We start from the raw sequence: 24,411 nt of genomic DNA on the forward strand, positions 1-24,411 counted from the left end.
AAGGGGGAGAAAAGAAAAAAAGGGGAGGGGGGAGTCATTAAGAGAACCTCTGGGAAGAGTAAATTAGGAGGGATGGCCACTATTCCTGAGAATATCAAAGGTGGGAAAATTGTCCTTGTGATGCGTAAGATAATTGAGATCCTTGTTGAGCCCAAGGTTAAACGTGTCAAACTTGCAAATGAATTCCAATTCAGATATTGTTAAGAATATTATTACGATATTAATGCCAGATTACAAAGGGAGACAGCTGAATTCCATTCCTGTTTAGAGGCTTTGAAGGTTATCTTCTATAGGGATATGATAACTATGTATTTAGCCTGAGAGGTGTAGCCATGTTAGTCTGTATCTTCACAAAATAAAGCAAGCAGTCCTGTAGCACTGTAAAGACTAACAGTATTATTTATTTGGTGGTGAGCTTTTGTGGGAAAGACCCACTTCTTCAGATGTGGAGAAGTGGGTCTTTCCCCCGAAAGCTCATCACCTAATAAATAATATTGCTGTTATTTAAGGTGCTACAGCACTGCTTGCTTTGTTTTAAGACTTTTTTTTTTTAATCTGCTGAGCCTTACCACCCAGAATGCTGTGCTGGGTATTCTTCTTACTAGCTGAATATGCTGCCATATATGAAATAATAGTTGTATTTAGAAGAAGTGCTATCTAGTAATTGCAACAAGGAGTTCTCTTGGATTTTGTTCCCAACTCTGACATTGACTTGCTTTAAAACCCAAGAGAAAATCACTAGTCTTCTGTCACATTTACACTTGCATAAAATAAGATTGGTTACTAGGCAGCTTAGATGAAAAATGCTATAAATGTGTGATCACTACTACACATGTTGGCTCTCATATAGTAAGCTATAGGTACTTGAATTAGACAAGCCATTTCTTACTTGTTTTCCTACGGATACGTTCATAAATCCAGCTTGTTTCTGTCTGCATTGACACTGAAATTCCTACAGGTTTCTTGTGAATTGAATGATCCACATCAGAGGTTTTTCTTTCACTACATATAAAACAAAATTAAAGTTAATCATGTATGGTAGCTGCAAAGAAGTTGCTTTTGAAAATCTATTTACACAGGAGGGTTTTTTGTCCCCCCAACTTGAGTATTTATTATTAGAATTTAGAGTAACACCTGTATGTAGGAATAAAGGCCTAGAAACATTTTTGCTATCTGTATGATTTATAGACTTACACTCAGCCAAGTCAGTCTCTGAAGGTCTCAAATGAACTAGAAAATAAAAATGTCCTGAAAAGGAGCCTTTGAGATTAAAACATGAAAAACTCAGATCAACTTCTCTCTGTGTTAAGAAGCAAGTGAATGAACACTTTAACACTAATTAAAGATTAATTTTATATCTTTAATGCTTTAAAACAAAAATCTTTGTCTTCCATCGTAAGTGAGAGGAAAGATGTGAAGCCTGGGAAATCAGAATTAGTCAAACCAACATTTAACATTCCTGTGCTTCACTATAAAGATTCCAACATCTTGACCACTTCTACATGTGCAGAATCTTCTGGAAGGCCAGAGCCTTCTTCCAGAATATCCATGGAGCGTCTACACATGTAAGGCACTCTTCTGGAAGGAATCTGGAAGAAGGTGCTTCATCTTCCGCAGCAGAGTAGGAAATCCGGAACCAGGAAGAGCGCCTTCTTCTGGAAGAAAGCATGTGTAGATGCTTGTGGTCCGCTTCATCCAGAAGAAGCGGTCCACCATAGCAGCGGCTCGCTGGAGAGGAGAGACACTCTAGGTGACCCCTGCAGTGCTCTGTGGTCTCCAGGTCCTGCGATTTTTAAAGTTGCAAGGATCCAGAGACCCCCGAGGCAGGAAGCTGAGAGTGAGAGACAGGCAGCATGTGCAAGCCACACTCCACCAAGGCCCAGTAGCAATGACAGGCCCTGAGCAGCAGAGATGGCTAGGAGGCCAGAACCCCAACACCACCCAGGGGGAGCCCTGGGAACCCAGCTGAGGGCAGCCAGGATCCCGACCGGGCTCCCGAACAGAGGGCCCCCTTATGGACTGAGACAGAGCTCCAGGACCTCCTGGGCTCTGGTATGATGAGGAGGTACTCTGCAAGACCGGCGCACAGGGCCTGGCTGCCTACAGCCATCTCTCCCTGACTCCCAAGCAGGTCTAGTATAAAGTTAAGGTGCTGCAGCAGGGTACATGTGGGCCCAGGACAGCACCAGCAGATCTCTCCAGGCCCCACCCAGTTGCCCCTTCTACAGGGAACTGCAGGACCTCCTGGCTGTAGACGATGCACCACCACCCCGGATTACCACGGAGATGGCCATACCCAAGCTCCCTGCCGTACTAGAGGGAAAGGAGGACCCTGCCACTGTGGACATCCTGTCCAGTGGGGAGTCCTCAGACGGCTCCCTGGTCATTGATCTGCCCTCTGCCACCAGCAGTAAAGCCTCCTCCAGTCAGGCATCACCCAACCTGTTCAAGGCAACCTTGGGTAAGTGTGTGCCACTGCAAGGCCCTGGGGAGGTGGAGCACACCCAGCCCCAGTACCAGGCTCCAACCCCCGATGGCCTGTTCCCAGTCAGGGCCCAGGGTGTGCCCATGCCTGTGGGTGACATCTGGCTCCCTCCCTCATGGCGACACCCCCCCCAAGCATGCCAAGGGGCCCTCAGGCACCATGGCTGCACCTAGCCAACCTGCTCCCTGGGTGGGGACCCCCCCCCATGTCTGAGCCCCCACAGTCCGCAAGCCCATTGCCAGAGTGGCCCACCATGGACAGCACCTCTGCCTCGCCAGCATGCGAGTGCTGGGGGCCTGCACAGTGGCATCCCCTGGGACACGGCTGCCCCATAGGTCCAGGGTGGGGGTAACCACCCAGGTGGGTGAGGTCATGCCACCCAGGGTCCAGATGCTGCTCTGACCTCCCCTCTCCCCCAACCCTCTCTCACAGTGGCACCATCCAAGGGCTGAGGGAGCCAGAAGAGGAGCCCAGGGCTCGCCAGCCCCATCTAGGCTGGAGGATCCAGTGGCACACTAGCTGGGCCTGGACCAGTTCCAGCCCCCACGGCACAGCAGCCACGGGTATGAGGATGAGGCCATGGCCTACACTGCAGCCCTCCACCACCAGAACGCCCTGGTCGAGAGCTGGCTGGCCCTCAGTAAGGCCAAACTGAATTGGAGGTGGGACACGGGCGGGGGCGCGGATGTGGTCAGGATGCTCCGCACAGTGTGCAGGGCCCTGGCAGACCTGCCCCCACAGCCCCACCTGCTGCCACCTCCCACTGTCCCCCTGCTGCTCAGGCCCCCCCAGTCCATGGCCCTGGATGCCCTGCAGGACCTTGCAGCTTGTCTCATGGACAGGGTGGGCCCTGGGAAGGGTCCCCTGAGCCACGACCCGTCCCCCTCCACTGCTGAGGCCAGGCTAGCTGTGAACCGTCAGTACCTGCTGGTGCTCCCAGCCCCATCAGTGCCCCATGGGAGACTGTACACCTGGAGCAGAAGAGGCAACCGCAGGTGCTGGGGCTCACAGCCCCCCACCCTCCCTGTTCCCTGACCCCCATGTATACAGTTAGTCAGTGTTTGGTTAATAGATGTTAGTTTTATTATTTCATAGTTATGTTTTACACTATGATTTCTAATGTTCTATGCTGTTTGTCAAATATATATTTACATATTGCAACCCCCCTTGTCCCTGCTGTGGTGTTGTGCGGGAGGGGAGGGGGTTGAGCATGTGTGTGTGGGCAAACATGTGAGGGATGATGAGGGGATTAGTATCTCCCTGGGTGAACACCTCACAGATCCACACCCTGTCCTGGTTGAGCCGCCTGTTGGGGGCCACGGCGGGCTGTTGGTACCAGGGAGCTGGCTCTGCCATCCAGCCCTGGGACAGGGTCCTCTCCGGTGCTTCAACAAGGTGGAGGAGTGTGCAGCAGGCCGCCACAACCTACAGGACATTCTCCACCCCCACATCAAGGTGCGTGAGGAGACATCTGAACTGTGCCTTCAGATGGCTGAAGGCACACTCGACCAGGCTTATATTCAGGGAAGCAGGCTTACAAATGCAGGCTTATATTCAGGGAAAAACAATGAAAGCAACAGAGCTATGTAAGAGGCTTTCCTCACTGGTTCTAAGTTTCCCCGTTTGTGGTCCTGTTTGACCACCACCACCAAGTCATATTAAGTTCTGTGGTAATTTTGCATATGCTCACCTGCTTAAAGAGGGCAAGCAAGTTTCTCTTCTGATTCCACCTAATATTGTAGGAAGGCCTTTTGTACCTGTTGATCATAAAATAGTCTATGCATGAATGCAATAAAACAATACCAACTGATTGAAACACACACTCTCCAGTGTATCTGGGGATTGTACGTACATGAGAAAGAAGTGCAAGTGTTAATGCAAAACAACACAGCTTCTACCTTCAAATGGTAGTTCCACAGCAAGGTGCTTCTTAAGAGCAGAAATGTTACTTTGTTCAAAAAGATAGTGTTCAAAACTAACTCCTGAATCTCTTCTGAGGGCTCATTATTGCTCTGTGCAGTTTAAACCTACAGTAACACTCTCCTCACTTGGCTTCTTCCCAGGCTACTGATCTGACGGTTCCAAACCTAGCAGAATTCAGCTGCTCAGGTGCTCCTTTTGTTTGGCACTGGAGGTCACTAATGACCACCCTTCTCAAAATGCCACAGCTGCCAATATACTACCTTTCTCTAGGGGGATGGATAGCTCAGTGGCTTGAGCATTGGCCTGCTCAACCCAGGGTTGTGAACTCAATCCTTGAGGGGGTGATTTAAGGCAAATAGGTTAAATTTAAAAAAAAAAAGCCGGGGGAGGGTGCTTGGCCCTGCCAAGAGGCAGGGGGACTGGACTCTAACCTCCTGAGGTACCTTCCAGCGCTATGAGATGTGTATCTCAAAACCCATCCAAATCTAGGAGTTAAATAATTCAGTGATCAGTATTTGCCCTATGGGCCTCCTCTCATTTTCTTTTGGTTGATTGATGAGACCTAGTTTCTCAAATACTTGATTATGGAGGTAACTTTTGCAAGTAGTTGGCAAAATTCCTTCTTTGGCCACCTTAGGACACATATTAAGACACATTCCTTGTAGTTGGTTAATACTTGATAGTTTGTTGCCCCCTGTCCCCAGCTCGTTTACTAACCCTTCCCCTCTTGCTCTCTCTTGTTATAATGGTGCTTAAAACTTTATCCTAATTGTGACTTTACTTGTGAAGAGGTACCTGTAAGGTCATTAGATGTTACAACAACCTATAAGAATGTATTTATAGGGAAGGGAAGACAGACTAAATTAATCCCAACAAGAAGGCCTATAGCAATATATGAAGGACCATGTGAAAATTGTGTTTATTAAATAAGAGCTGTGAGGAATTGGAAATTAGGCTTATTTGATGGACAAAATGAGGGGAGGAGCTATTTCAGCCAACCATCCTGTTTTGGGGATGTTAGAACAGACTTTAGGAGGGCAGGGCAGGATTACTGCCACCACTTCTCCAGCCAATGTGGAGGGAGTTTGCATTGAGATACGCAGCGGCAGGCAAATACTGGGGACCATCAGCGCTGCACCAGAGGACCCTCGCCTGCTACATGAGAAATTCTGTTCTGTCTTCCCCTTTCTTGTTGCTCTTTTCATCCCCCACTCACTCAGCTTCTCATGTGATCCTAAAAATGCCTGTGCTGGACTGCACTAGCACAAGGCGATGAGACAGCCCATCCAGTCTGCTCAACCTGAGAAAGCCCAGTGAAGGAGACCAACCAATCTGATATCTGTGATATGGGAGACAAACCAGGCAACAGCTCTGGATGTGCCAGCCCAAAGCAACCTATTTGTAACTGAGTAGCTCTCTATATCCTGAGAACAGCAACCAAAGCCATAGTTTCCCCGTTTTCACTCATCTCTCTTCTCTTCCTTCTGGATCCATCTGTTCTGTCAAAAGCAGGGATGCGACGCTTGTTCCTCACTCAGGATAAAAGAGAGCCAACACTTTCTTCCCAATCAAGGAGGACTGTTTGATGGAATAACATACTGTGATGTCCCAAGCCTTTAAGTTCCCACACAGCTGCCTCCATCCACTATTTGTTGAAACATGATTGTCCAAGAAGCTGGTGGGACTACAGCCTCAGCAAAGGTCCTATTCACAGGCTGGAGCAGTAGCCATGCTATTTAAGCTAGATGGCAGTACAGGAAGTTGTCTCAGCAAATGGGGATTTCCTGTTGAGGTTGCATTGCACCCTGCTTGTGAATGCATCCAGTACCCAATTCTTGTCCCAGTTCTGCTCAGCGCCTGGTTTCTGCTTCATTTCTGTTCACACCAGACTCACACTCCATGGTTGACTTTTGACTCTCTTCCAGTTCCTGTCTTTAATTCACCTCCACCGTCACTTACTTGTCCCATCTCTGGCTTGAATCCTGGCTCTGGATTTTGGTATCTGACCTCGGCTCTGACTCTCAGCTTTGAGTCCTGACTCTGGTAATTAGCAGTTGGCTCTGATACTTATTCTTGTTTTCACTCCTCCAACCTGGGTGCCAGCTCTGTCTGCGAGACCTGACTCCTGCTCTGACTGCCTACATCCCAGTCCACAGCTCTCTAACCAATATTCCATCTCTAAAAGTTCTTCAACTTTGTTTTGCATAATCACTCAGTTTCAATACATTTCTGACCTTTTGGCACAAATTTCCTAATGTATTTTCTATGGTACTAAGCAGGCTGAAGTCTCTTGTTCTAAACCTTGTTTAAAACTGTTTAATATGGAATAGTTACAAGTTATATTAATGCCTTTAACTCCGTCATAATGCAACATCCCTTTTATTTGCATAGGAGGGACACTGATCCCTTCTGCTGATAGGTGCGTGTCTAAAGGTTATTAGATTTCCACTTTGACAGATTCCAAGGCAAGAAGGAACCACTTTCATCATTTAATCTAATTTTGTGAATAACATGGGCTACAGCCCTTGGTAAGATGTTCCAATGGTAAATTACTCTGACCATATGCTTGTCTGATATAGTTAGGGTGAAGTCCAGATGACTTTTAGTTTAGACCTGGTCGACACAAGAAACTTTTGCCAGTACAGTAATATCACTTAGGGATTTCAGTTTTTTAGTAATATTTCTATCAGTACAAACCCTAGTGTGAACATAATTATATTATGTGGAAAATGTTTTTTTGCTGGCATAGCTTGGGTTTTTTGGGTAAAACTATAAAACTCTACCAGTAAAAATGTTGATTTGCTAGTATAAGCTGTACTTACATTTGACTACAATGTGTTTTTCTTCTACATGGAGTAGACACTTTTGTAGAGGACCTTATAAACTAAATAAAATAGAGTTCCTATCAAACTGAATTGCCTAGTTGGTCCTTAAGACAGTCACTGTGGAAGGGAGAAACACTGTTCTTTTTAAGGTTGCAATTGTATCAGATTTTCCAATAATTTAAGGAGACACTATGTTTTGGAGGGCAGATATATAAGCAAGCAGGACACTTCTCTATCAACATAATGTTATAAAAAAGGGGGAAGGAAGGAAGGCAAAGAAGGAAAAACAGATTAAAGATTATAGATAAGATTTAGATATGAGAGAGTATCAATTTTGCAATGCCTGATGAAATTTATCTTAGTGTACTTAATGAAGTAATCTCTGAACCATTAGCAGTTATCTTTGAGAATTCCTTGCAGGATGGGTGAGGACCCTGAAGATTGGAAAAGGACAAACATAGTACCTAGCTTTGAAAAGAGGAACAATGAAGACCCTGGGAATTATAAACCATTCAGCCTAAATTTGATACCTCAAAAGATACTCAGACAAATTATTAAACAATCAGTTCGAAAGTACCTAGGGAACAACAGGGTTATCAGGAATAGCCAAGGTGGATTCGTCAAGAAACAAATTATGCCAAAGCAACCAGTTTTCTTTTCTGAAATGGTTACTGGCAAAGTGGATAGGAAGGAAGTAGTGGGTATGATATCTTGATATTTAGTAAGGCTTTTGACAGAGTCCCACATGGGATTCTGATAAACTAATTCAGGATCTGTTCTGGTCTGGCTATGGTCTGAAGAAGTGGGTCTGTCCCACGCAAGTTCACCTAATAAACTATTTTGCTAGTCTTTAAAGTGCTACTTGACTGCTTTTTGTTTTGATAGTGTATAGACTAGCATGGTTTCCTCTTTGTTACTAACTCAGGATCTGTAGTCTAGATAAAAGTAATAAAAGGTGAGTGAGCAACTAGTTGAAATGCTGTACTCAAAGGATAGTTATCAATGCTTTACTTTCAAAGTGGGAGGGTGCAGGTTGGTCTGATATCTAGTACTAGTCAATCTTTTCATTCATAACTTGGATGATGGATAGGGGAATATATTTGTAAAATTTGTATATAACAAACTAGGAAAAGCAACAAGGGTCCTGTGGCACCTTATAGACTAACAGAAATGAATGAGCTTAAGCCTTCGTGGGCAAAGACCCACTTCAACAGATACAGGTCATTGACTTGTTCTGCCTCAGCACAAGGCCCTGGACTCATTAACTTCTTGTAGTCCCTTCCAGTCCTGCTCTCATTTGCTTCTACAATACCTGTGCTGGGAGCTGGTTGCATTGTGGCCCCCTTCTGAAGGCTGGTCTCTGGTCTGAGATCTGTGCTTCCATCAGGCTTTCCTGCTGAACTCTTCTGGTCCTGAGGCGATCTAAGCAGGTGGAAGACAATATGATCAGAAATAGGGGAATAACTTTTTACCCAGTGGGCATCGATAATAGCCATGGTTAAGTCAGGTGGCTTGCCATTTCCTAAGGAATCTAAATTCCCTATTACCAAAAACAAAATGCTACACTTAGGGCTTGTCTACACTAGCTCCCTACTTCAAAGGGAGCATGCATATGCAGCACTTCATTAAGCAAATTCCACCCCCCCCGCCCAGCAACTTCAAAGTGTTAAACTTAGAAGTGCCAACTTGCCTCGAGCTGCAACTCACCCACTGTTACTCAAAGTGCCCGGGGTGCTTTGAAGTCCCTTTACTCCTCAAAATTTTGAGGAGTAAAGGGACTTCAGAGCACCCCGGGCACTTTAAATACCAGCGGGTGAGCTGCGGCTAGACGTAAGCCAGCACTTTGAAGTTGCCATGGGGCGGGAGTGGAATTTGCTCAATGAAGTGCTGCACATGCAGTGCAGCCCTTCATTAATAAACTCCCAACACCCTACTTACCAGCCTCCCTTCGAAGTTGGGAGCTAGTGTAGACAAGCCCTTAGATGGCTTATATGAAATAAAGCAGTACTTTTAAGCAGAGCCATCTCATCCATAGGGCTGTTTGGGATGACAATCCTGAGCCCTGGGACTATTTGGGATCACCACCCTGAGCCCTGCAGTTTTGGGGACCTTGTAACGGCTCCCCAAATGCCCTAGAGATAGGACAGTCTCCCATAACTGATGTTAGCCTGTGCAACTAAGGGTGACATGGTAGATAGCCTCAGTCCCCCAGGGCTTGTGCCCCCCTACTCACTGTGGTGGCAGGAGCTGCAGAAAATGGAGGGGCACAGCAGCCTACACTGCTATCTCCAAGCCAGACTGCCCTGTTATCCCGAGATGCAGGGAAGGGGAGGGCATAGGCCTGCGGCGGCAGCAGCACGGGGCTGGGGTTGTCATGGGCCCTTGCACCCAACTCAGAACAGCTGTCTTCTTAAGGTGGTTCCTGTTAGACAGGTGCCCATATTATAAAACACTCATAACTGCCCTCATTAGTCAACAAGAACCAAAACCACAGCAGCAGCCTTATAGTAGAGCACAGAAATTGTAAGTTAAATATTAGAAAGAATTCTAGTGTCAGGGCCCAATTCTGCCCTGTGATACACGTGCACAACTTTCATTAAAGGCAATGAAAGTTGCACATAAGTTATCAGTGATTGAATTTCACCATTGGGCAGTTTCACAATGAGATATGCGAGAAAGGAAAGCTCTGAAATCATTATCCCTGAGAATATTAATACGTAGGCATCCCTCTTGATGAATAACCAATTTTTCTGAGAGATTACAGTGAGAAATAGGCATGACTGATCATGGTTCTTTCCACCCAAATGTTCATAACGTAACTAAGGACCAACATTGGGAGGAGTGAAAATAAAGGAGATGGTTAATTGTACTGGCTAGAGACTCTACATTTCCCTTATCAGGAATCGTTACAGCATGTCACAACTCAAGACAATACTGAAATACAAATAAAGTTTTATGTTAAAGTAGTAGTTTAGCTGGAGCCTGATTCAACTCCCACTGAAATCAACACAAATAATTTCACTGAGTTCAAACAGGAGTTGGAGTAGGTCCTTCCTTACCTGCTTAATGTATCTAATGAAGTGGAAATTTCTCTCACTCCTCCTAGTCCTGTAGGATGAAATTTGCAATCTGTTACATACAAAATTCACAAGTACCTATAAGTTAGTAAATGATCACAATTCTGAGCTGTTCTAAAAGACTAAAGATTTGTGTGCTGATATTAACAGAAATTAAAAGCAAAACTTTTTACCAAATTAAACACAGCCAACACAGCAAATGCCATCTTAATAGAATGATAGTAAACTCCTTTTCCTGGCCTGAAATAAGAGGGACCACCTTCAGTGATCAGTGATTTTATGTTCCAAATTACTGAGGCAAAAGTTGTCCAACTAGGGTGTATAGAGGTAGGCACTTAAATCTGTAGTTAGATATCTAAATCAAGTTAATAGGGAATGTGTGTGCTCAGCACCCCTGGAAAAATCAGGCTACATACTAATATTCCTAAATATAGGCTTAAGTGTCAAAGTTGAAGCATCTAACATTGAACATATTGCTCTGACCTTATACCCCATTTCTCAGTGCTCTCTCCTTTTTGTCCCAAGGTATTTACTTTCTCCTCCTTCATGCTCCAGACCCGTCTCCTCCCCTTTTGTGGGTATTGATTTTGCTCATCCCCTGTATGTCTAATGCACTATACAACTCCAGTCTCTGGCAAAGATAGGATTACACTGTGGTACCTGGGCCTGGAGCTGGTTTTAATGTGGCCTCATCCTGGAGGCTGTTCTCTGATTCCATCTCTGTGCTATCATATTTCCGCTGTGAACTCCTGTCTTCAGATGAGCTAAACATTTTGAAAAGACAATTATGTATGGCCTACAAGGGAAAGGCACACCTCTGCGTAGCATCTATTGTTTCATTAATGACCACTCTTACAATAGATGGCCTGAGCGCTAAAGGAAGTCATTTCCCTCTCCTTGAATAAAGAAAATACCACGTTGGGGAGTACATTAGTATATTCGAGGAGTCTGCAACCGAAAGCGTGAGAAGGGACTTTTTTTCAAATTCAGTTACCAAATCAATACTTCATGAGCTGCAATGTATGTGAATATGAGACAGCCCTTAATACATAACATCAAGCCATATTTTTGTAACCCCTATTTTAAGAATAGTGTGCACACAATGATTCGTACCAGATACAAAGTTTGTTACTCTCACCCCACCCCCAGGCTTAAACTATCTCAGTCCTCTCCACCTCCTGAGGCTTAACCCTTCTCTGCCTCAAACTTGCCTCCCCACCCCAGGCTTAACCCCTCACAGCCCCAAACACACCTCCACCTGTCTCAGCCCCAAACACATGATAAACTTGCCTCAACCAATGAGTTCCTCCAGCTGTGCATGCTGCCACTGCTTCCCCCTTTACCTCCTTCTCAGCAGGGCTGCACAGTTCCAGCAGGGGCAGACTCGGCCACCCTCCCCCCAGCTCACCTGCTCACTTCCCCCACCTGCAGTGGGAGAGGCTCCCTGCCCTGCCGCATTGAAATAATGGAACTAAATTTAATTGTTTTAAGGATCAGATCTCTCCCACTGCCCTGCCAACTGTTAAATCAATTAACTTTAGTGCCATTATTTCAGTGCAGCAGCACAGGGAGCTGCAAGAGGAGTCAGCAGCAGCAGAATCATCCAGAGCATCAAGTGACTCCTTAAAGAGTTGCATGCAGCTCTGGATCCACAGGCTACTGATGCCTGGTATACTGTGTCTTGTTCCTAGCAGACACATTGATAGTCTCAGCAGATGTTCAAGGACTAAATACGCTTGAAGACTGAAATAAGGCTCAAGTAGGCTTATTCAGTCTGGGAGTGGGGAACTGGAGGGAAGACTAACTAGAGGTAAGGGGTCTCAGGGGGTAGCTGTGCTAGCCTGTAGCTTCACAAACAGGAAGTGGGTTTTACCCAGGAAAGCTCATCAATTTGTAATCTCTAAGGTGCAACAGGACTGTGTGTTATTTGTAGAGGTAAGGAGACGTTAGTCTAAGTACAGAACGAATGGTAAAAGATGTAAAGTGTTATGCTAAGAAAATTATACAGGCCATTTAGTAAGTTGGAACAAAGGTTACAAAATTATCTTAACTATGTTAAATGCTAGGCATTTGCCTATCAAGGGTGATTTTGGTGGAAAACCTACATAGGAATGATGGACTAGATGACCCCCTGTAGAGCAGCATAAACACCATTGTTTCTAAGTTGATATAAGTAACAATATAAGGAGGGTGATGAGGGGAGACAGTGAAAGCAAAGAAGTTGCCCTGATAGATATTGTGCTGAATATTGTAGTGCTAGTTCTAATATGTATGGCAACTGCATAGCAGTGCTCAACCCAGAATAAAGCAAATCAAAGCTATATTTCCATTTGCTTACCTGCTTCTTCCTTCACAGGATGAAGATGAAGTTTTCTTTCTATTTTCTTTGGTACCTGTTAAAGGCAAATGTATGCAGACTAGTTGGACTACAAGATATGCATCCAAATATGCACACAAAACCCGCAGAATGTGGGCTGGACTAGAGAAGATGTAAAGAATTTTAAGGAAGACATAAAGGGTATACATACAGTGTCTCCCATTCTTTTTAGTGATCCTCACAGCCATAAATGGAAAGCATACATCTCATAAAGGACTCAGAGGGATGTTTTGCCAACAGATCAGGTTCTTATAAATCTTTGGCTTCAGCTATCAACAGAGTGGACCCAACATTGGCTTTCTCCCAATTCACTCTCTAGGCACGCACCATTTACTTTACTCTGGAGCTACTCAGAACATTTCAACGTAAGTGAAATTTCCAACCAGCTCCCTCTTTAGATGTTGTTGTAACTAAGTGATAGAACAAACAAGGAGATGGCAAGACCACCAGAGGCAGAAATTTTTGTTTCAAGTCTGAATAAAAATTATTTTGACATAGTCTGCCATTGCTCTGGGGAAAATTTTTTTTTCTTCACTCCAGCATCAACAGTGTCACACAGCGGGGCTAATCAGGATACATGATAGTTTTGTTAATCTCAGCTGCTATCCCTCAGCTGCAGAGTTATGGTTTTCTTCGCTATGAAGGGAACAGCTTGGATTTGGCCTCAGATGTCAGCCTTGAGGGGACAGAGTGAAGAGACAAACACTGAATGCTCTCTACTTGAGTTTCAGATGATATAGATATGTTTTGGATCACAACCTGTACATGTTCTTCTTGGGCAGAGAAGGCCTGTGGGAAGTACTGTGCTTGTTGGGTGAGACTGCCACTATCATTTTCCAACAGAGGAGTAAAAAGTGCCAGGAGTCCTTATAGAAGCTATTGTGTGAGCACTGCTTAAGAAATCTAAACCTTGCTAACCATTGACCTATATCTCCTAATTCTGTTTGGGACAGATCATTGAAAAGGAGGTGGCAGCGCAGCTCTGGTATTTTCTGCAAGTCTCATCTCTTTCTCATAGTCTGTTGCACTTTAGACCCTATCACAGACTGTAGGAGCCATTTAAGAGGGAACTTCTGCAGCCCACCTATGTCTCATTAACTCTCTTGATGGTGTGTGACAGAGGGGAACTAGTCTCTATAAAAATGAGGCATGAGAAACCTGTGATAGAGGCTGTAAGGAGTTGGAGGCTTCACAGGATACAGCTACAGCAAGTCTACAGGAATTGGCCTACTAAGTCAGGGAAGATGTGAAACACCAGGTAAAAAGAGCAGGAAGGCTTGGCTCCTGAAAAACAATGGGAGATTTGAGACAGTACTATACTCCAAGGGACTGTGTCCAGCATAAGATTATTTTGTTATTTTTATGTCAATAAAAGTGGTCTCTCAGTTACTGAACAGAAACAAGTCTTTCTGTAAGTTACAAATATATGCAAACAGGGAAGCTGGGCCCAGATGTGACAGTCATTTGACCACAAGGGGGTGCTCAGAAAGTTGCTGATGCTGTAACAGGCCCCAAACATGTGACTAGCTGCACTTACTTCTGTGGTTGTCCTAGCAATGAATAAAGACTGAAGAGCCCCCCTGCACACTCTTCAAATCACAGCTTGGTGCTTCTGACCATGAGGTTTTGCTGGCACAGCTGCAGTTACTAATAGGAATGGCTGGAGTTGTGCCCCTCTTCTCTCAGCAAGGCAAGTCCTCAGGGGGAGTTTTAGAAAACTGCTTTTCCAGCCAAAAAACCTCTCTGTGGACCAGGCTAATTAGAAATGCTGACGTTTACAAGGGAAACTCAATGGCTACTGGAAGAGTTAAGGAGGAGATATGGCAGTTAGAGCTCCCTCAAAACCTGCCTGCTCCAGATAATGGAGTCAGGGAGATAACTCATTGGTTTGAGCATCGCCTTGGTAAACTCAGGGTTGTGAGCTCCCCCCCTGCCTTGAACGGGCCACTTAAGGATCTGGGGCAAATACTTTTTTTTTTTTTTTTTTTTTTTTTTAAAAGTCAGGTCCTGCTGTGAGGGCAGGGGACTGGAATGGATGAGCTCTGAAGGCCCCTTCCAGTTCTATGAGAAGTATAGCTCCCTGTAGTTAGTGTATTTAAGAATGAGCCAGGCAGTGGAGACCAGGGTGCAAACCCAGGGAGGCTAGCTGGGGTTCAACCCTACAAGTACAAGGATGGTGGCGAAAGGGGGAGACGCGGCTAGAAAGTGGGAAAAGCAATTCCCCCCGCCCCGGAGCCAGACAAGCGCAGGCTGTCAGGCCTAGCGGTTACTCAATCCGGAGCAGCTGCGGGCAAATGCCTTTAAGAAAACCCGGGAAGGCCCTACGGGCTTGTGCGCCGAGTCCAGCGCCCTAACTCCGCTTCGCGCCCGGCCGGACACAGCCCGCCACCTGTCCCGTGTCACGCGAGTGGCTGATCGCCACCCACTGCCCGGCACCGCTACGGTAAGACCAGTCCCGCGCTGCAGGTCTCCGGGGAGCTGCAGGCACCGTGATGCTATTGCTCCGGGGGCGGGGATGGGCGCATCTCTACGGCTGCTCAGAGTCCCGGCTCAGCGGACCCACCACTCTGCAGCCCTGTGCTGCCGGCTCCTTCCATGGCGCGCCGCTGCCCAGAGGCTGCGGCCCCTTTAACACCTAGCGCGCCCTCTTTCCGGTATCCTTGTGACGCCACTTGTGCGCTCTAATCTCCAGAGAGACGGGAGGGGGCGCGGCGCTCAGAACCCGACCCTTCCTCCGCGCAGATTTAAAGGGACTGGACCGTCCCTGAGCCCTGGGTGCAAGAATGCCCCACCGGCGCGCCGGCTGCACCCGCACGGGTCTGGCTAATGGCGAAGCGGGGGAGCGGGCCGCCTCTCCTCCTTCTCTCTCCCAGCTGATCACCCAAGTGTGAAACGAGGGTCGTTCTAGGTCCCCCGCTCCTAAGCCACAGTCTGAAGCGGTAACGAGCAGCCCCGCTGCACCCTCCTCGCCTCCCAAGGAACTAATACTCAGTACCCCAGGGCCCTTTGCATTTGGTTCATTTGTCGCCTGATTAGCTTCCTAGGGAGGCTGTGCACGTGGAGGAGTGTTTGGGCGTGTCCCCCAGAGCCCAGATTTGCGACACGTGTGGGGCTTTGCAGCTGGCCCAGTGGTGAGGGTGTGGTGAGCTGGATTTCCGGAGGGGAGTGTTGAAAGGCTAATTGAGGGGTTTCTGTAGCACCACAGAGGTCCAATACGGATTTTTACGTTTTGAGAAGCTCCAAAGGTATGAGAAATCTAACCTGTAACTAGTCAAGCCTCAGAAGATGCAGGTGGTAGTTTGTTTGAAGAGAGTCAGGTTTAAAAACTGTTCACGTCAATACGTCAATACTGTTCACGTCAAAAGCTGTTGTAATCTGTACTCATCCTAACAGAAAAGGTAACCCTGAGCAGGTAAACAAGTGAAATTCTGATTCAGATCCTTAAAATAGCTTTGCTTTGTCTCGTTTGAAAATAATAGCGGTAATGAAAGCTGTGGGAATGTTAGTTTGCCACAGGGTGACTATACTATAGGTGGTGACTAGAGGGAGACATGGAAACAATCTTTTGTCAGTATTCTTAAACTAAAATGACTCTTGTTTAAACATTTGTGTATAAATTCAGCCTTGATGTAACTCTATAGGACTCAGGGAAAAAAGCAGCCCAGTAGCCCGTTAAAAACTAACAAAATAATTTATTAGGAGATGTGCTTTTGCAAGACATACCCACTTCTTCCAATCTGGAAAATTCTGATAAATTCCCTTTGTCTGTTTTTATTTAACAGAAAGATTAAAAAATGAAATTGACTATATGCCACCCCACAGAAATACTAATCCTGGAACTTTTCTTTGCAAAAATCCCCTTGCCAACTCTGTCCACATTATTTATGCTAGAGACATCATCACTGGACCCAACCACATCAGTCACATGATCACAGGCTTATATTTCTGCACTTCCACAAATGTGATATATGCCATTGTGTGCCGCTCTGCTACGTGTGTTGGACACTGCTAAAGAAAGAATCAAACATTAGGAATCTGAATACATACAAACCTGTCCCTGAGCATTTCAGTCTTGCAAGTCACAGCATTCAAAACTTAAAGCCTGCATTCTAAAACAAAGAGACTTTAACACCAGATTACAAAGGGAGACATCTGAATTGGAATTAATTATCAAGTTTAACACTTGGACTTAACAAAGCTATCAATTATGTTACTCATTACAAAAATAGTTTCCCCATCTTTGACATTGGTAGTGATCTCAGGCAGCCCACTGAAATTAATAGACACTTGCAGTATTTTTCTCCCCCCTCCCTTCTGTCCTATCTAGATGATTTGTCAGTTTTTATTTCATTTTTTTCACCTTCTGTTTAATGAAAACTGAGATGTAGGAAATTCATCAGAATTTTCCATATCTGAAGAAGTGGGTCTGTCTCATGAAAGGTCATCACCTAATAAATTATTTTGTTAGTCTTTAAAGTGCTACACGACTACTTTTTTTTGTTTTTGTGAAGATGTAGGCTAACACGGCTGCACTCTGTGAGAACTCGGTGGAGTTATGCATCAAGGTGTGAGCTTAGTCATTAGTTCTTTTGCAAGATTGTGTGAGTGTGTGGGCGCATGTGTAAAATGTTGCTCTTTAGATCTTTGCTTAGGTTGGTATTGTTGGGTAATGCTGTAAGCTTCCTGGGGTGTGGACAACTGTGTAGTTTGCACTGCTCGTTTGCACTTGCTTGCAGTCTCTGGGAAGGATGCCTAATTGTTAGTCTTGGAGTAAATTTTAGTTGGCAGATTCTGAAGGAGAGAGAGATGCCTGAGTGATTGAGTGGACCAAGTAAACAGCCTCAGAGGGAGTGCATTACAGTATTGCCACTGGAGCTGGTTGAAAAATTAAGCTTGTCTCAAATGTTCTTGCGAAAAATTTGCCTCCTTTTTCCCTAATCCAAAAATTTAAAGTTTTCAACTGTCTATAGTTACAGCTCTTAGAGGCAGAATGGTCCAATGATTAACACGCGAGCCAGGTTAAAGGGCGATCCCAGTTCAGTTCCCTGCTCGGCCACGTGCTTTGTTTGACCCAGGAAAAATCACTAATTTTTTAAAGGTATCTAAGGGTTTATCTCCCCAGCACACGGCAGCGAGTTGGAGTGTGGGTTGACAACCTCAGTCTTGCAGTATGTGACTAAAAATTGCTGTGTGGATGGTGTGAGTGGGGCTGGACCTTGGTCTTTGATGTTCCCCTTCAGGTTTCAGAGCTGGGGTCTGAAACTGTATATAACTGTTTCAAGCCATAACAAGAGCTCGAATCTATTAGTCCTGGGTCTGCGACTTGCTGAAGACGTACTCTCTGAGTCCATCAGGCAGTGCCTGAATGCTTTTAAAAGCCAGTGCCTTTGAGTCTTTGCCCCTCAGTTCTGCAAAATGGAGCTAACAACATTTCCCTTCCTCACAAGGTTTTGTGGGGATAAAAGCAGTAAAGATTGTGAGCAGCTCAGTCTGTGGGGATAATGGCCATATAAGAATCTGAGCGAGAACTCACTTCATAGATAGGCCAACATTCTCTGTTCTCCCACACGAAGGTTACAACCCTCAATTGTAACTGAATGTGTGTGTGCCTAGATATACACACTCACAAATGTTCTATATTAAAGAATAGATTGGTGACTAAATGCTCGCTGTACATACAGGAAATTAAGCAAGAAATATGTATTCATAGAAAGAATAAATGTAATTGACTTCTTTCCAAACAATTTACCTGAGGCACTTCCTCCAAGTATTAGTGACTGTAATTATCTAGCAGTCATCTTCTAGTCCAGACTGATGGATATTACTGAATCCTATGGTGAACTTTTCAGTGTTACAGGTTGATACTGTTCAGCATCCTTGGGACCTGACCAGTGCCGAATGAGAGAATTTGCTGGACCATGGGAAGTCAACATTGTCTAGCAGCATTACCAACACTTCCACTGCTTACTGGGCTCTTAGAAGACATTTAAGGTTAAATTACAGCTAAATAACAGCACAGAACACTGAGAACCAAGACTGGTAGCTGCAAACAAACTTTATGGGACCATAGGAAACTTGGCCACACCCATGATAATTGGTTGTCCGGCTAACTAAAATAATGCAGGATTACGGATGTTGCCAGACACAAGGGTGCCGGACTACAGAGGTTCAACCTGTATTAGGAATATATATGCATGTTCCATAAAATATGTTTTCACATTATCTTATTTATCCCAATTCCTTTTTTTAAATGGTTAGCTAAGTCTCTTATCTGCTTAAATATCAACATTAGCTATGGGTATTAATGTGTATTTTAAAAAATCAGGATCAGCTTTGAATGATTTGTCTTTTCCTGTATGTCCACAAAGTGGTTGGTCTTACAAAGACATATGGACATGTTACCTGATGCTGGATTCCATCTTGAATCTATTCTTCCATGGTGGCTACATCTACACGAGCCCCAAACTTCAAAATGGCCACGCAAATGGCCATTTCGAAGTTTACTAATGAAGCGCTGAAATGCATATTCAGCACTTCATTAGCATGCGGGCGGCCGTGGCACTTCAAAGTTGACGCGGCTTGCCGCCGCGTGTCTCGTCCAGACGGGGCTCCTTTTCGAAAGGACGCCGCCTACTTCGAAGTCCCCTTATTCCCATGAGCTCATGGGAATAAGGGGACTTCGAAGTAGGCGGCGTCCTTTCGAAAAGGAGCCCCGTCTGGACGAGACGCGCAGCGACGAGGCGCGTCAATTTCGAAGTGCCGCGGCCGCCCGCATGCTAATGAAGCGCTGAATATGCATTTCAGTGCTTCATTAGTAAACTTCAAAATGGCCATTTGTGTGGCCATTTCGAAGTTTGGGGCTCATGTAGACACGGCCGGTGAGTGTTTAAACAAAAGGTTCCCATCTGAGGGCAAGTTCAAAGCGTGAAAAGCAGTCAGTTTTGAGAGATACAGATTAAGAGACAGGGAAACAAAGAACTGTAGCAGGAGAGTGAAGGCAAAGCTGCTGGGCCCAGGTCAAAAAAGGATCAACTCTGACATGGCATAAGAACAATTGTTTAGGATAAGAATTTGCATGTGACAAGTTTCTCAGTGAATTAGAACTAGCTGCCATCTTTTGTTTATTTTGGCTTACTTTGTTCTGTCTGTTTTCACTTGCCATCACTTAAAACCTTCTTTTTATACTTAATAAAACACTTGTTTATTATAGTACAGTGTAAATATCTGTTACCTGATGGGGAGGGAAGCACCCACTGTACATATTTCTCTTTTCCTAATAAAGAGGGCTGACCTTATGAGCTTTCTCTCTGTAAAACTCTTATACAGAATAAGACACAGTTATTTAGGGTTTTCATCCCTTCTTGGGGATTGAAATCCTGGATGTTGCTAAAGGCCTTATAGTTGAGTCCTCCCAGAGCTGAGCTGGTTCCGTATCTGTGTTGCTTTGCTATGGGGCAGTAACCCCAACCTGGTGGTGCACTGGCCAGGGGAGATCAGAGCTGCTGGCCCCGCAGGACAGGGTGGTGCGGAACTCCAGAGGGCGGAAAGGCAGGCATCAGTGGCTTGATCAACACGCTGGGTAACAGCCCCAAAGGGACCCCTATAATCCATCCCATCACAATGGGCAATATGTTCTAGTGTAGATCTGTTCCAGAAAATGTTGTATGTGCCTATTGGATGGACCTGCACACAGCTCAGCATTCTTATATTGATGAATATACTTACTGTGACATCCTGCTGTGACTGGAGATATGATGGCAATGAGGGCTTTTTCATAAATGAGGTTTCTCTATAGTTTCTAGGTAGATCACTGATCCTAATCTGAGTTGCTGTCATCCTGCTCCAGTTCCCTTACAGTAGTGCTAGAACAGTTTTTGCAGTACTGAGCCATTGAATCAAACAGTAGACCCTGTATATAAACAGAAACAACTTGAAGCCAGAGGGTGGAGCAACACCATTAGTACCAGTATCTATGGTTCATTGATCTGAAAGATGGCCTAATTTCTCACATAGTAGTGATGCAGTGGCAGTATATTTCTCTCTTGCACAGACTACCAAAATGACTAGCCACACCAAAAGATTAAGAGATGTGCAGCTTTAAAACTGCTATTGTCTGTGTGTTGGGGCTGTAGCTAGTAACACAAAAGATGTCCACGATATATCCCACTTATACTTCTCTCCATCACAGTCCAGTCCAGCATAGGAATTGAATTACAGTATTGATTACAAAACATGCATCACTGGGACACAAGTATCCCTTGCAATGCAGGCCTGCTTTTTTCACTTGTTCTGTTGCAAGCTCCATTAAACATCACCCTTTACTCATATCAGTGCAATGTATACCGTTACGTTTCATTTAAGAATCCTTTTGCTTCTGCTGTAAGACTATTTTACAGCCCTAGCGGATGAATGTGAATTTAAACAGCAACACACAGTATTATTCTACATTAGCTCATTGCTAGAAAGGAACAACTTCAGTACCTCCAGTCAATGGAGCTGTGGGGCTATTTTGGGGTAACTTCATTACCTTTATTAGGATGGCAATCTACACAAGTGATGTCAAAGTTAAATCAGTATGTGTCTCTATCAGCTGGACAGGTGGTAGAGGTTGTGCCCAGTACATTCCTTACAGTGAAGATCAAAAGGTTATATGTAATGACATATTCTCCCCAGCCAGTTTGCAGTACTCCACTATCTCACCTGCCTACACTCATAACAGCAGGCAAGGTACAAATCCACCCCAGTCAACTCCTCTCCTGCAAGCTACTCTCTTCCTTTGCCTTCATGCTTCTCAGGGTCCTGCTCGTTCCCTGCCTATGGCTTTCTGAGTTTAGCAATTTATAACCTCTTCTTACCCTAATCGCCCCCCTCTTTCCCCCCACAGTCCCACCTTCTCCTACTCTTCAGTTTCCTCACTTTCTCCTGCTCCCTTTATTGCTAAGCAACCAGCAGTACAGTGCCATTATCCATGTGATGAGCTCCACCCCTTTGTTCAGTAAAGCTGCTGGGAATTCCCCATCACCACCACAATCAGAATAAGACATTGGCAATATAGGCCCATATCTAGGGTGGTAGCACCTAGAATCAGGTGATCACACCAGAATCTTAGCTTTAGTATTGAAAAATGAATAAGCCCTCTAGTCCTCATGATTGCGATGAAAATCTTGAAAAGGTAACCAAAAGGGAACTGACACTTGGTTCTAGATAGCATAAAACCTCAGCACAGAGAGAGAGGGAAAAGACCATTGCAAAATTATGCTGTTAATTCTCTGCCCTACTGCAGCAGCAGGTCCTACCAGCAGCACTACAGCAGAGGACTTTGTGCAGCAGGAGGAAAGTGTAGCTATTCAGCATACTCATGCAGCTACTTCCAGCAGCTGGGGTGTAAGTATTTGGAGGCTGCTCTCCTGCTACTCCAACCTCTGCCTTTCTGGGTGGTTGGCTGTCCCTAGCCTCTGTCAGTCCAAGTGGTAGTGAAGCTGTGAGGGGAGGAGACACTTCATGATATGAAAGACTGTGGGTTGCTTTAATGAGACCCCGACCACCACCCCAGGCTTCCCTCTCCACCAAAGAAATACTGAGGAATGAAGAGTTCAGTCTCCCAGGGCTTCTCAGAGAATGAGTTTGGAGCAGGGGGGTGGGAGGGGGGACAGTTCATAACTTATCTTGCTAAAGAGAACTTCAGCAAACTCGCCAGTAGGAAACCAAATATTAGTAAAGGTGACCCACTCCAAGAACAGATGCTTTCCTATTCGTTGGTACGCAACTTGTACTGAGGAAAGTGCTTGGAGCCCCTCCATAGGCTTGTCTGTTATTCTCATCTGTCCAGATGGTTTATATTCCAATCCCTGCATGTTATCACTGAGGAAGGAACAACATTCCTTGCCTATGTGGTAGGCTGACTCAGTTGTCATTAAAGGAGCAACTTCCCTGATAAGGTCAAAAGATAATGTAAGTAATTGACACCTCTTTGTAAGTGACTCCACAGTGATGTAGAAACACCATCCTGGGAACTGACAGAGAAGAGCAGGTGCAAGCTAGAGGGACCAGTTTCTATGCCTTTCTGCATGCCTATGAATGAGGTAGCTTCTGGAATGTTCAATACCATTCTTCGTCAGCCTCACTCTATGGAAACAGCCCTACATGCTATAGAAAATAGATGTTTGTGCCTGGACAATGACAGTCAAGCTACTGCAGAGAAATAATACACAAAAAATGCCAGTGATACACAGGAGTAAAATAATACCTTCAAAGGGGGAAAAATGGCTGACATCAGCAGCTGTTTTGGATTCAGTTGTTATTCAGTCACTGCTATTTGTTTCATGTGAACAATTCAGAACAGAGTTAAGAGCATGAAAAGTATTGTCGGACTATGCAAGTGTATCCACGTTTTCCTATTTTAAAATCATCGTGCTCATTAATAACTTTTTAAGGACTCCATAGCCATCCTGTATTCTAGAAGTCACATTCAAGGCTGTATTTTCCCTCCTCTCCCACCATATGAGGATTGAATTTGGTCTTGGATTGTGAGCTTAGAGATGGCAGTAAGAATGATTTGATGAGAGGCACCTGGAGAATGAAGTGCCACAAAAAGTAACTTAGTACAGTAAACTCTTTGATATCTGGCAATCCTGGGACCGGGAGGTTGCCAGATATTCAAATATGCTGTATATGCAGGAGGTTCCAATATGCTCTGAGCAGCTTGCGCATGGCTGTGTCATGCGGGGAGCCACTGTGGGCAGGAGAGCAGAGAAGGCACCAGCCACGTCGGAATGCTGGTTAACAGAGAAGTCTGGTTATTTGAATATTGGTCAAGAGAGAGTTTACTATATAAAGTCTTCCCCTAGAGCCGGGATAAAAGATAGGATAATTCACACAATCCAGAGCATCAGAACTAAAACATGTATTGACTTAAAAGTATGTGATGGGGTAAAATCACAGAAGTCCACTTGGAGTTGTGCTCTTTGGAACTGTCATGCCACTGATCCTACCTATCTGCTCTGTGGGGCCCTCCACCACCCTGTCCTGCTGGGCCAGATTCTCTGTTCTCCTGGTGTTACCACCCCCTCACTACAGAGCAGCAGAGATGCTAAACCAGTTCCGCTACAAGGGCTCAGCACCCAGGAAACCAACTTCCAAACGGGACTCAAACTCCAAACAAATCTATCTTACTCTGTGTAAACGTTTTGCACAGAAAAAGCTTCTAAGGATTTCTGCTGTTTTATCAGTGGAAGAGAAATATCCATAGAAATTGTTCCCTTCTCCAGATAACAATTATTTACACTGGGCTTGATGATGAGCAAAACTATATTTATTAAGTACACAAAGTAGGAGTTCAGTGGTTGCAAGTGAACACAGTCAGCTAAAAGTAAGATACTAAATTAAAAAGGAACAAAAAAGCTTAGCTAGTTCTAATCCAGTAAGAAACTTGTTACATTCATATTTTCACCCTAAACAATTGATCTAAACATCTTTCATAAGCTGAGCAGTCACCTACCTTGGGTCTGATCCTTCCCACTGTTCAGTCTTAGATGTTTCCAGCAGGCATCTTAGGTGGTAAGGGGGGATGTCAACTGGCATCTAGCAATTCCCTGTTCTTTGTGTGTCCCCCTCCCCAATAACCCTTTTGGCCAAGGCAGAAATTATTTGTGCTTATTACAATTTTTTCTCACCTTGAGTGGAAAGTTATCAGATCCAAAATGGATGTCAGCATCAGGTGGCCTG

At 45.0% G+C, this 24,411-nt stretch overlaps 1 protein-coding gene across 1 annotated transcript in view; it reads right to left on the reverse strand.

Annotated features, from left to right (window-relative positions):
* The window catches only part of ERICH6 (glutamate rich 6), a 35,458-nt gene extending 20,153 nt beyond the window's left edge, over nt 1-15,305 (reverse strand). The window contains exons 1-7 of the mRNA XM_075004519.1: nt 15,251-15,305; nt 12,649-12,703; nt 10,971-11,074; nt 10,293-10,341; nt 8,546-8,655; nt 4,176-4,242; nt 890-1,002 (exon numbers count right to left, since the gene is read on the reverse strand). Of these exons, the coding sequence (XP_074860620.1) occupies nt 890-1,002; nt 4,176-4,242; nt 8,546-8,655; nt 10,293-10,341; nt 10,971-11,074; nt 12,649-12,703; nt 15,251-15,284 (532 nt within the window). The 5' untranslated portion in view covers nt 15,285-15,305. The remainder of the gene's footprint in view (nt 1-889; nt 1,003-4,175; nt 4,243-8,545; nt 8,656-10,292; nt 10,342-10,970; nt 11,075-12,648; nt 12,704-15,250) is intronic.
* Nucleotides 15,306-24,411: the final 9,106 nt, after the last annotated feature.

This window comes from Carettochelys insculpta, chromosome 10, assembly GCF_033958435.1.
Source record: "Carettochelys insculpta isolate YL-2023 chromosome 10, ASM3395843v1, whole genome shotgun sequence".
NCBI lineage: Eukaryota > Metazoa > Chordata > Testudines > Carettochelyidae > Carettochelys > Carettochelys insculpta.